Genomic DNA, 12,805 nt, shown 5'->3' on the forward strand with positions numbered 1-12,805 from the left:
AATGCGTAAAACAACGAGTCTATTTCAGTGTGATTCACTCTTCTTGACAAGCTGTCTCTGTGATTTTGAAGCTTGTAGCTGCAGTTATGGTCAATGTCATTTTTAGCCAGCTTTCAGGCACAGCAGTGCTAATTTTCCTGTTTTTCCAGACCAGTGAGTGTGTGGTGACTGTTGCACCTTGCTTAGCAGTCCGAGAGGATTACTGAACAGGTTTGGAGTGATGTAAAAGAAATACATTTCTTTTACATACTTTGGGTTTGTGCTGACTTCTTGTTATTTTTTCGAATTAAACCAAGTTGCTTAAAGGAAAGCACAGATGGAAAATTTGTCTTGTATTCTAAAAATTAAAATGTTTGCCAGGTATAGATGTGTAAATGAAATATAGCTGCAGCTCTGCAATGTTTACAGTGTGTCATACACAGTGTGAATGTACTGAAGCAGATGGTGATTTTACAAGTTTGTAAACTAAGGAGTTTGTTGGTGTTCAACATATTCAAAGTCATGATCACAGTCAGTCAGACATTGTGTGTCTGTGTCTTATATGTACTGTAATTAAAACCTTGGTTGGCCAAATTAATGATGCTAAAGTGCTGCCTGTGCACTGCCCAGCCACTTTGACCCGGGAATTTGTTGAAAAAAAGCAAATATAAAGAGATAACTATCTCTGCCCTGCGTCTGACTGGTTGTGGCCACAACTGCTCGAAGAAGTAGAGAAAAAAGGGTGACTGCTGCAGTGTGTGTGTGTGTGTGTGTGTGTGTGTGTGTGTGTGTGTGCGTGCGTGCAAGAGAGGGGTGGGGGGCTGTGGTGGGTAGTAGATGAGGGGACACAGGGAGGTGAGATAAATATGTGAGAAGTGAGGATGAGCGGAAACAAGAGAGAAATGTAAATTGATAGAAATCAGGGGAAAGAGAAGAAGACTGCTGTAAGACAAACTGGTGATGCTAATGTTCTTGTTCATTAATAATTTAGTGATGAATCTCTCTCAGTAACCTCACTTATGAAATCTAGGAATACCCATGTGCTCTGCCCGCTGTGTGTGTGTGCTGTATGGGTGTGTACTTTGCCGTTTCGTGGCTGTCAGTCTATCGAGAGCCAGAGGACATATGCTCGTCAGCCAGTTACCCTCCCTACTGTCTCATCATTTTCTCTCTTTCTCCCTATAGGGTGGCCATTACAGTAAGCCCCCTTAGGCCATGCCACAGCACTGGCACACACACACATGCACACACAGCAGCAAACAATAGGAAAATGTTTTAGTAAGCATACACACATGCACTATTGCACACAGACACACTCTCATTTCATCCATCAGTCCAGCCCAGCTCAAGGGCCTTGGTGAGTGGGCTCCAGCCACAGGCAATAGCCCCATGCTAGGACTTTGGCCACATTAGCACCCTGGCGGGGGATAGGCTGGCTGAGCGTGCCAACAGCCTGCAGCTAACGTCCTCCCACAAGAGCTGGCACCCTTTAGAAGAGCTGGAATGGTCACAAAGTGGGATGAATCTAATCCGGATTGACTCTCTCTTATTTTTTCAGTGTTCTCAGCCACCATGGGTCTTATTTAGGCCACTTTCCATTCTAAATAAATATGGAATATGAGTCATGTATATGAAGCATAATTACTGAATTATTGAATTAAATGGTTGCAGCACAGAGCAGGGTTAACAGTAAGAAAAGAAAAACTTTGATGCAGCAGTTATATTACAGTAATTTAAGTCACGTTAAACCCCTTCACAATGATATCACATGGCAGCTTTATATGATGTATATCCTTAGTGTAGGTATACCCTGCAGCCATGCTTCTCTGTATGGATTAACACCTGAGTCATCTTTGACGGCCTACATTTGGTTTGAGTTAGCCGCCTCCACCCCTGTTGCATTGATCACCCTTCAGTTGACTGCCGTTAGGTTGAAAAGTAACATACCTGCGTAGGGGATGGGAGCGTCTTTGTCCAGGGCCACCAGAGGAGGATCTAGCAGAACAACGTAAGTGTTTTCAGTGATCACCCCATGGTATGATGTTTCAATCCACGGTTTGTGTTTATTTACTGTGGAAAAAAAAAGCAAAGTGTGAGATGTCGGAAATACTAAGATAAACTGTACATCTTCAAATTCCTTTCAACTGAAAAACTGTCCATGTATAAACAATTTAACTTTGACAGACACAAACAGACGAATACAGTGTAATGTAGCAATAACACATGCACATTTTCTTCTGTTCTTGACAAAGGTCTTCCAGCATCAGTTTCTATGAGACATTCTTATTTTGCTAATATCCCCCGCAACCTCTTTTCCCAATTTTTTTCATTTCTTCCTTCAAACATTCCCTGCAGGTTTCAAAGCACAGTGCCATGCTTGATCAATGACCACCAATGCACTGCCAGCAGAAAACTGTATCCAGGGCCAAGTCAAAACAAAGTTCATGAGGACCTGATTGAAAGGGCCATAATTGAATAAGGGCCCCCTGGGATGTGTGTGCCACCGTGCCGACCCACTTGCCATTTTGTTTAAAAAATGTTACGGTCAAAAGAAGAAAAAGTACTTCCTAGTGCTTTATATCAGGGTCAGAAAAAAACCACACAATTAGGTTTTGTGTGCTTGCAGTTCAAGCCGGTGGACTGAACATGACACAAAGCGAGGCAGTAATATGAGGCCCTCCGAGAAACTCTGCTTCAAAAAGAAAAAACATTATTTTGTTAAATGAGGAATTAAGTGCATACACAACAATAACTCTATTCAGCGAATGGAAAACCAAAGAAAGAGGACTCTTTGTGCTAATCAAGCTAACATTGCAGACCACTTCATCACTGAATTTCAGTAAAAGCCACTTGGCAATGCTAAAATTTGTATTTTTCAAACAACACAGGCAGACAAATGTTACCAGACATCATAATATATAATGTGAGTGCACAAACAAGATTGCAATTTCATTTTTTGTCATTGCTGAATATAGTAAATATGTGATTATCTGTTTTCATGATAATTCAAATATAACTAAAAAGCACTCCTAAGCCAGGGGTACTTCTGCAGTTGCTCAGGAATACATGGAAAAATGGTACATTCAGATTTTATTAAAGCTATATATTGACATATCTGTCGTTAGGAGGAAACATATATCCAAATGTATATCATGCTGATCTTAAGGACATGTATTGTCACTTTAACCAGTAGGCTAAGTTACCAGGTATAACAGGCACCCTACACACCTCCCACCAAAAGACATTATGACCAGGTTTTGCTACTAAGAGTGCGTGAAAAATAGTCAACAAGCTTGCAGAGAAGTCAAAATAGTTAGCTAAAAGTAATAGATGCATGGTTTAAATAGTAAATGCCATCTTCTTTTTTCTTTCTTTTCCTGAAAAACAAATACTTTTGGTAATGAGTAGGCCTACTGTATGTCAGTCAGAAGCCACTGTAACTGTATAAAAAAAATAAAGGACAAAACTTGATTGATTTTAGCACAAGCTGCGTAATTATGTTTTTCGAGGACTTTGGGTAGCGAGACATGGGTAGAACATGTTCACACTACAGGGATGCATATTTACAAGTGTCTGCCCAGAAAGCATGGCTAACAGCTCTGATATCGTCAGTGGAGATCAATTACAGGGGCAGAAAGATAGGGACAGGTTATTTTATTAGGACATGATAAATATGCATGAGTTTGCTAAAATGATACGGGATTACAACTTTAAATGTCATTGTGGAAATGGACAGCTTGCTGACACTGCTATGCAGGAATTTCAAGGGGAAACATGATTTGTATGGGTCATCCCTGTCGTTGCCGAAGCTTTGGTAAAGAGTGAAAAACCTATGTGTTGTGATGCAGATACAGTCTGATTAGCAGAAATAACTAGTAGAAAATTATTATTATACAGCAACATGTCTACAAACCAAATCACTGACTCTTTTAGCAGGAGATGAAGTGTGTTATCATATGAGAATGTGGCAAATTTGAAAGAAGATAAAAAAGCTAATATCCTCTTCCAACTTGGAACAAGTTCATAACCTCAATAAATGTGTAATACAGGCTATAACACTATTTGAGCACAATGCGTGACAGCTAATGAGGAGTCTGGAGAACGAGATGAAGCTTGCCTTAAATTTATATTCAGTCCTCTCACAGCTAAGAGGTCTTATTGACCTTTAAATCCTTGATGTCGCCGTTTGTGCTGTTCACCGTGACTACTTAGCAGTGTAAGGCTGACCTAAATGTTCCGTTATCAACATTGCCAAAATGTTCTATTATCAGCGCACAAAGCGATCCAGCTGCAACGCTATGATATACAGAAGTGAAAATGGAGGCTCCAGTGGCAGACAACAGAATATCACAATTTAGTCGGATATCTTTCTGCTGGTGACCTTTGTGATATCGCCAGTACGCAAGATCGAGTGCATCTTTCCATCAGTCAGCCTGGCCAAAAGGTGCTGCCGCTGCGGGTTGATGATGTCTCAAAGCGTTGCCCCTTTCTATGTGTGTGTGTGGGATGGAATGATTTTTTTTTTACCAGGAGTGATGAGGACATTAAAGGAATGTCCAGCTCCAGTTAAAGCAGCCGTGTCTAGATGGGGTGCCACCTACATGTCAACCCCACCCCCAATCCACTTCTGCAGCCGTTTGATCACTGGTGAGAAATATGACACTGTCTTAATAGAATGGGGTCCATGCATTGACAAAATGAATAGATACACTCCTCTATTCTTGCAAATAATGCAGACTATCAGAGGGTGAAACAGTGAGATTCCCAGGGAAAACATTGAAGTCGCTTACCACAATCAAACCAACGGCTGCCATCACTAATACCTTTCAACTAAGCGATAAACTGCATATTCTTCCATGGCAACTTGACTCAACACTAAACATGGTTAATCTCCTAATCAATATGAAGGGAACAGGACACTCCACACAGCCACATTTGTCAGCATCATTTAACTCTGCAGATAGAGTCAAAAGAAGCACTTCTATGAGTGGCTCTCTTCACTTTGATTGAACTGTGTGGGGATTCAGGCAGCCTCTGGGTTAAAAAAAACAGCAAACACACACACACATACAATATCCTGAGCTGCTCTTCAAGTGACCCCAATTTTTAAAAACAAAGACCTTCAATGGTTACTAAAAGCATTCAGTAAATAACATTCAATAACCTTTGTGAATGGAAGGAGGCCAATTTGACAGTGTCTTGGGTGAAAACGACAAGCTGAGATGCAAGGGCTTTTTACATCTTCAGGACAAAACAGGAATCAAATGCATCATGTTCTGTTTCATGTGTTAACAAGCAGAGAAAACTGCTCATGTGAGATTGTTGTGTTTGCTTATTCAGACCTGAGCTGGGATTCAAATACCATGACCTTTCGCCACTGTGTCACACAGGAGGAAAGCAGCGGGGTGAATTCTATTAACTGGCTTCAAAACAGACCAGACAAAATACTTTTACTTTGTATACTATCTCTTGGAAAGCCGTAAAACTTATTTAAACCTTTATTTTTTTTTATGAAAAGTAACTCATTCCACCTATTTCCTACTTACAGCTGTTCTATATTTTCTCCTTTTGGCAGATGCATGGCAACTAAATTGATAAATTGCAATTCTCATACGTTTTAATAATAGCACTTCCTTGTAATTTTGGTCTTTTCACAAATGAGTGAATCTAAATGCCACAGAATTATTTTTGTTCTTCAAATCAATTTAATTACAGGGGTTGAGGGATACAGTTATCACACATGTACAGGCAAATATAATCAGGGGATGTGACAGCTGAAAGGTGAACGCTGGAGCTTGGCTGCCCTTTACTGCTTGCTGCCGGTCAGTGCGACTATCTCCCTCTGCCATTTCCCTGCCAATTAAGCCAAGACTCGTGAAGTTGACTTGAGACTCTGTGCATGGCAGAGGCGTTATAACGGCTGATTAATCTCTGACCAGGCCACGGTCCACCACAGTAACTTTGTTGGCAGGTGCCGCCAATCTAAACACGACCCGGGGGGACCGGGGAGGAAGAGAAACCGTTGTAATTAAAAAGAACTCTGTATGCAACTAAACTCTGATTGATAAGGTCACCAAAAGGGGCTGTGATGAATACATCAGCATAATGAAAAGTAAACGTAGCAGAGACAGTTAGCCATTACAGCAACCAACAGGCAATTACAGCTACACAGCAAACTGGGAGCTCATGCCAGTTTGGAGAGGCTCAGAGATGCCCATCAACAGGTCACTGCAAATTATTGAGAAGCACCCTTGTTCTGCCTACGTTGACGGGGTGTCACAGCCTTTTTTCTTTTCCTTCAACCACTCCATCGTTACAGTGAGCCATGTTTTCTTTGAACCTTGGAGATCTTTGCAAACTTTAATCTTCTTTGCACTCAGTACACTGGCTTTGCGCATCACAGAGCAAGCTGACAGAAACCATCTGGCGGGAGAGGACATTATTAAATATAAACGCTTCTAAGTAGATTTCTCATCTAGATACATTGAGTCCTCTAGTTCCTGAGCACTGATTTTGAATTGAGAGACTAAAACATGACGTGTAGTCTACAAGCTAATACAACTGACCTAACAGATTGCATAAAACTTATATTTAGACTGCTAATTTATAAGATATATTAGCTGAGGCAAAGATATTTTATTTATATTTCTACACAGCTTCATAGATATTAAAAGCGTGTACTGCAGTGATTAAGTATTGCACTTAAATAGATTGAGTGACTGACAAGAGACAGATATAAGAAATTACAGTAGCAGATGCCAAAATGTCTTGACTTTTAGCATCTATTGAAGTCGAGCTCCAAGAAAGAAGGGGAATTCCCGTATTGCAACTCAATGGTGTCTTTCGTCAGACCCTTCTGCCAAATGCCTAAATATTTTACAATCCATTAACCAGTTAGTAAAACATGCTGTTTAATAATTAAAATTTCAAGCTCAATCCAAAATATCCCTGATGACATAATCAATCAAGGTAATCACTTTTATTTTTTCTTGTTGACCCTTTAAATGACATAACATGACCAGGATTTACAAAAAGTTATTAAATTAACATACTGAATAAAATCAGGGACACATACTGTAATGAAACTGAAAGGAACAGCAATGTCAGCTTACTGACTCAGGGAATCACATAATAAGAACTAATCAGACTAATTTCGAAATTTCAATTCAAAATGGCGGACTTCCTGTTGGGTTTAGGGTATGGCTCCAATGAGCTTTTTTTTGTATGTCTTGATGTGTTACATCGGTGTACCAATTTTTGTTAGTCTACGTTAAAATACATACTTGTACATTTTTACTAAACTTGATGCAACCACCGATTTTGGTGAGTTTTTGAATATGTTAAGCCCATCAAAAAGGCAATTCATTTGCCATAATGATAATATTTCCTTCAGTTTCATAAGGGCCTTTGCAACTGTTGGCGCCCGGGCCCAACCAGAAAATAAATATGAGAGAGGCTTTTTGTGCTTGGGTAGAATGTAAGCAACTTCATTATTCAGTCAAAGCAGCAAAGGACACTGTTCCTGCCAAAACACCTGGGCCACACTGAGGCCACCTCTCAACAGTCCCTCTCAGACAGTGACACCCTGACCTCTGCTGTGCTCTTTACAAAGCTTCTTCTGCTGCCGTCTCTTCTTCTGCTGCCGTCTCATCTCAGAACAGAGTCTGGAGGACATGCAGTGGAAACTAAACTTCACACTTTCACTCCATCTAAAAAAAAAAATCTCATGTCCTCTAGGATGTTATTGAAAATCATGACTTGGCCTGAAACACATTCACCTGTTGGCCCCTGTTTGGCCTTTTGTGGCTGTTATGTTTGGATTTAGTTTCTTGAGATTATGAGCTGTCCATGGCCCTGGGCACGGTGAGATAAAGCAGGATCACACAGAGCTTTTCGAGGTTTGTTGAGAGTGGAATAACCTGACAATACAGAAGCTACCCTGCATTGCCCAAGGTGTGTGCGTGTGCGTGTGCGTGTGCGTGTACTGTGTTTGTGTGTAGGTGTGTAAAACATTCTATGTAAGCATGTGCATGTCTCTGTATGTGTGTTTGCGCTGCTTTTGTGGCCCACGGCAGGTTGTGCATTCTGGCTGTGATCCCAGCTCCTGGTGTGTGTGTGTGTGGTAGCGCTTGGCAGGGAAGTGAGGGAGGTTCAGCGGCCGGCTGGAGAGAGGAGCAATGTTGCAGCAGGACCCCACAGCCTCTGAGTGCAGACAGCACCCTGTGAAAACCACCCAGCAAGTGCTCTGACTACGGTAAACAAAACACACAAAAGCTCAAGCTTATTTTGTAGACAAGCAGAAAAATTCATAACAGTGTGTTTATGGCACTACACAGATAGAAAGACAACACTGAAAGGAAGCAAGTTCTGCCACACATATCAAAGATCAGCTTTATTTGCACCTCGGTGAACAATGGCATTTTTGTTTTGACATTTTTCTCCTTTCTAACCCTCAACATTATCCCTGTAGCAAAATGATAGAGCCATAGGTCAGGCTTTTATCATGGGTTTGTTTTCAATCCACCTCGGATTAAGTGAAAATCCCCCCTCTGGAGTGAGAATACACAAGCAAAGAACTGGAGGAACAGAGAAGACTGGAAAAAGTGTTGTACAAATTGTCAAAGTTTGCCTCTCTGCCTTAAGCGAATGTGCAGCGGGGTTACTGCATGTGCTCAGATGGGGACATATTAACCTGCAGAGATAGGGAAAAGGCTGACTGCACAGTCACCCTGTTGCTCCGCTACCCCCCAGTGCCCCTGGGGAAGAGCGAGAAAAACAAAGAGGGAGATGTAGGAGTGTTATGTATTTTGCACAGCAAAAAAACTAAAAAACTAAAAGCATCCATCTAAATGACCAAGAGTGGATGTATAAGAGCTGAAAATGCACTTTTGGTGCCATTACCCCCAGCTATCATGACCCCTCTTTATCAACTAGCTTCACTGCCACAAATGTTCCCTCTGTGAGTCATTTGAGAGCCATTATCCTGGTCCATTATTGTAGTATATGTAATATAATTTGAGATATGGCATTTACAGCCATTTGCCTCTCCCACACACACATGCAGGAGCATGTTAAGAGATACACTAATGTACATTTACCTTAAATTCCACATGTTTAAATCTATTTGTACGGTATTTCTATAACTCTATTTAGGGCTTTGAAAATTCCCCAACTAATTGTATTACGAATATAATTTGTTACGTGATTAGATACATCCCTGTAACCTTTTCAACCAGGAAAACAGACATCAACAAGCACGGTCAGAGGTCCAAGAGACTTCAAGGCCTAATTTCATTGTAACCCCTAAGCACTGATCCCTCACAGACTTTACTCAACATCCCCTGTGACATCATCGTTTGAGTACAGGAGGGTGTGAGGTCTCCACATGCAGTTTGATGAAAGGGACAGAGACACTTTATGCACAGTAAAGTGTGAGGCTGATTTATTTGATGATTTTATATGACTGACTGGCCTTGAACCTTACAATCCATAGTGTGTTCCAAAACCTTTTGAGGAGTTAGCCTACTTGTTGAGTAGCTGAAAAAACTGTAAAATTGAAAAAATAAATAAATAAAAGAGCTGGCTAAGTGTAGCATTTAACATTTCACAAAGGTGGACTTGAATCAGAAGGGACGTTGCCGTTAGTTAAACATCCAACACCCTTGCTACTTGTATTCTTTAGTTTTTAGGATGTCTGTCTTGAGTGTTTTGAACTTTTTCAAGTGCAATTTATTTTGCAATATTTTTTTTTATTCATAAATTGTGCATTACATAAACAACTTGATGGAAATGGACATATAGGGAAGGAACTTAAGATGTAGAATATAACATGGCCACAGATAAACACTCTGCTGATTCAAACAAGGTTGACTCTCTCTTGCTACACATGAGTGTCTTATGTGCAGATGGCCTAAAGTGTGTGCTGTGACTGTATCTGCTTGTTGAACACGGAGTCAGCATAAGAGAGAAGTTCTCAGATCCGGCCAGTTTATGCGGCGCCTCAGGCAAGGTGTGAAACAGGGGGTTGAAAAAACTTTGAGCAAATAAAAGTATCAGGGGTGTAATCCTTTTAGAATGGCTGGGCTTTTGAAGTGAAGGCCACCGTCTTATGGAACATAAAGTGGACTATGCACAGTAATCTGGTTTAAGAAGTGTGTGTGTGTGTGTGTGTGTGTGTGTGTGTGTTTGTGCGTGTGTGTGGCTGCATGTGTATGTCTGTTATACACTGCCACTGAGACACTACATTTTACACCTACAGCAACCTGACCTTGGAAACAATTTTTCCTCGTCTGTTCTCAAATCTATTTAGTCCTTATCCGTTTTTTTTCCTTCCTTTTTTCAATTGATCTTTTTTTTACTTTCTATTTTCTGCACAGTTTCATCACTCAAATACATCCAACAAATTCTCAATTTATCTGGTCAGTCACTCTTTTCATCTTAACGCCATATACCATTGGCACGTGATCCTTTTCTCCCACACACCCACCACCCAACACACACCACACACACACACACACACACACACACACACACACACACACACACACACTTAGCTCTCCACAGCACTTAGTCCCCTGTGCTCCTAAGAGTGTGTTAGTGATTCCTTCTAGCAGTCTATTCCATTTTGCCACTCTCTATGTTTCTCATATCACTCTAAAAATCGAAGGCAAGTGGGCAGGAAGAGAGTATCTCTACTGGGACTGTCTTTGGGCCTCTGCTTAACACAAACATCCATGCACACACACAACTGGTTCATCTCACCTCACCCTGGGGGGATAGAAAGAAAGAGCATGCAAACTACAACTTGTAGTTTCCCCTTTTCCAGGAATGTCACTTATTTCCCCAAATAGAAAATTCAGATGAGAGCAGAGAATCAAAGGAATTGAGGAGGACTATGAGGTTACAGGAGGAAATAAGTTCCAGTGTAATGAAGTGGGATTTGTGGGACACACCAAAATACAGAGAGGGAGTTCATCTGTACTGCTGTTACATTCGGCAATTGTTACAAAAATGAAAGTGTGACAACGAGGCGCAACTAATCCTCTATGTGTCACAGTTTCCATTGTCACAGAGGGCAGTTGGTTTTAGAGAAACATTGTTGATTGTTGATCTCACCTGTTTCTGAAACTGTTCAATGTTCCATCTGATGATCATAAATGACCTGTAACAGCAAATGAGACTAATTGTAAAGAAAGATATTTTTATATAGTTTTTGTCAACAACTCTGCCCGGGTCAGATTTTTCCAGCAAAGTCACAAAATGATTAGGTGGTGCTACAGAGCACACATTCTGAAAGGTCAGACATTTCCTTGAAACACCGGAAAAGTTTGTGTTCTTGTACATACTGTAGGCCTAATTGTATTCTTATTTTATTTTATTTTATTTTAGAAGTTATCTCCTGTAGTTATGGTTGATATTGGGGCAGGGCCATCACAGATAACAAGGAAATTAAAAGAAGAAAAACTAAATACTAAAAGGGATAGTGAGAGGCGAAGGGCAAAAAATCCGAGTCACACTAGGTTGGGCTTTCAACAGATGGAGACAATCCTAGGATTGTAAATCAATCAAAAACGTCTCCAAATTGGCCCTCAGGTATGTAATATGTCTACTTCATTCATACAATAAATTTACAATATGCAATGTGGTTGTAGATCACAAGCCTACATTAAATCACATTCCCCTTCAGTGCCAGTCAATGGCACGATCACTTCACGCTGCCCCAAGATAGCAATATGCCGACAATTCACCTGAAGACACCTCCCTGTAAGACCAGCACACCCGTTGGCGCAAAGATGGGTGCAGGTGCATTTGCTATTTTAACAACGTGGGCGCTGGACGGGAAATTGACAACTGCATCGGTCTTAATCTAGCAAAGACACTTGAGTTGGGCTTTGCGCTGCGCCGGGTGCAAGATGGGGCCTTTGAAATGCCACAATGCATCTGTAACATATTATCTTATTGTAAATTAACGATTATCAATCTGAGCAAAACATTCATTGAAAATGCATGACCTTCCTGTAAAGCTAACTCAGTAATACAGCACCATAAAGATAATACCTTTACGACAGCAGGGTGACAAAAACACTACCACTTTTGTCCAAAGCGGCTGCTAAAATCAACATTAGTAATGGTTACAAGATGAATTTCATTTCAGCCTGTTTGTCTGAATTGTGGATGGCACAGTAAAAAATGTATATTGATGGAATCCAGTAGCCATCCTCGTACTTTCAGTAAAATAGGGATGAGTCCTTCTACAGCAGTCTGATGATGGAAACTCTATATATTTAAAGTCAAAAGAATCAGATTAAAGTGTGAGTTGTTTTGAAAAACCACAGTTGATTAACCAAAACAGCCAAGGCTGAATCATTGAGCACATGGTTTCCTCTTCCATCCTATATCATACTGCACTGAATCTTTAAACCCAAACCCTGTGTTTCACCTGTCAAACATAGTGTTTTCCCCCCCGTGGTAGAACCTGAAGAGCTACAGTGCATGACCACGAAGCCATGGCTGTGAACTGTGAGAGCAGAAGGGCCTGGAAGGCAGCGATGTACATGAAACGGAAAGGTGCTCGAACATGCTACCTCCAACATAGCTGAGAAATATGTGCCCGATTACACAAAATGTCTCTCTTACATACAAAACACAGAAGCAGCAACCAATCGGGATTGGTGCTGTTGGATATGCTTAAACAGGAAATGTGTGACATACTGACACCTGCTTTCCTATCTGAGGGGGATGAATGCAAGACAAGAGTTATCACCTCCCAGAAGACTGATCAAGGAGATACACATAAAGGAACACTGTGTCTGCTTGTGTGTGTGAG

At 40.9% G+C, this 12,805-nt stretch overlaps 1 protein-coding gene across 1 annotated transcript in view; it reads right to left on the minus strand.

Moving 5' to 3' along the window:
- Positions 1 to 12,805, minus strand: part of LOC116687151 (calsyntenin-2) — a 222,789-nt gene that overhangs the window by 134,942 nt on the left and 75,042 nt on the right. The window contains exon 2 of the mRNA XM_032512334.1: positions 1,927 to 2,049. Coding sequence (XP_032368225.1) covers positions 1,927 to 2,049 — 123 coding nt within the window. The remainder of the gene's footprint in view (positions 1 to 1,926; positions 2,050 to 12,805) is intronic.

Source organism: Etheostoma spectabile, chromosome 3, assembly GCF_008692095.1.
Source record: "Etheostoma spectabile isolate EspeVRDwgs_2016 chromosome 3, UIUC_Espe_1.0, whole genome shotgun sequence".
Lineage (NCBI taxonomy): Eukaryota > Metazoa > Chordata > Actinopteri > Perciformes > Percidae > Etheostoma > Etheostoma spectabile.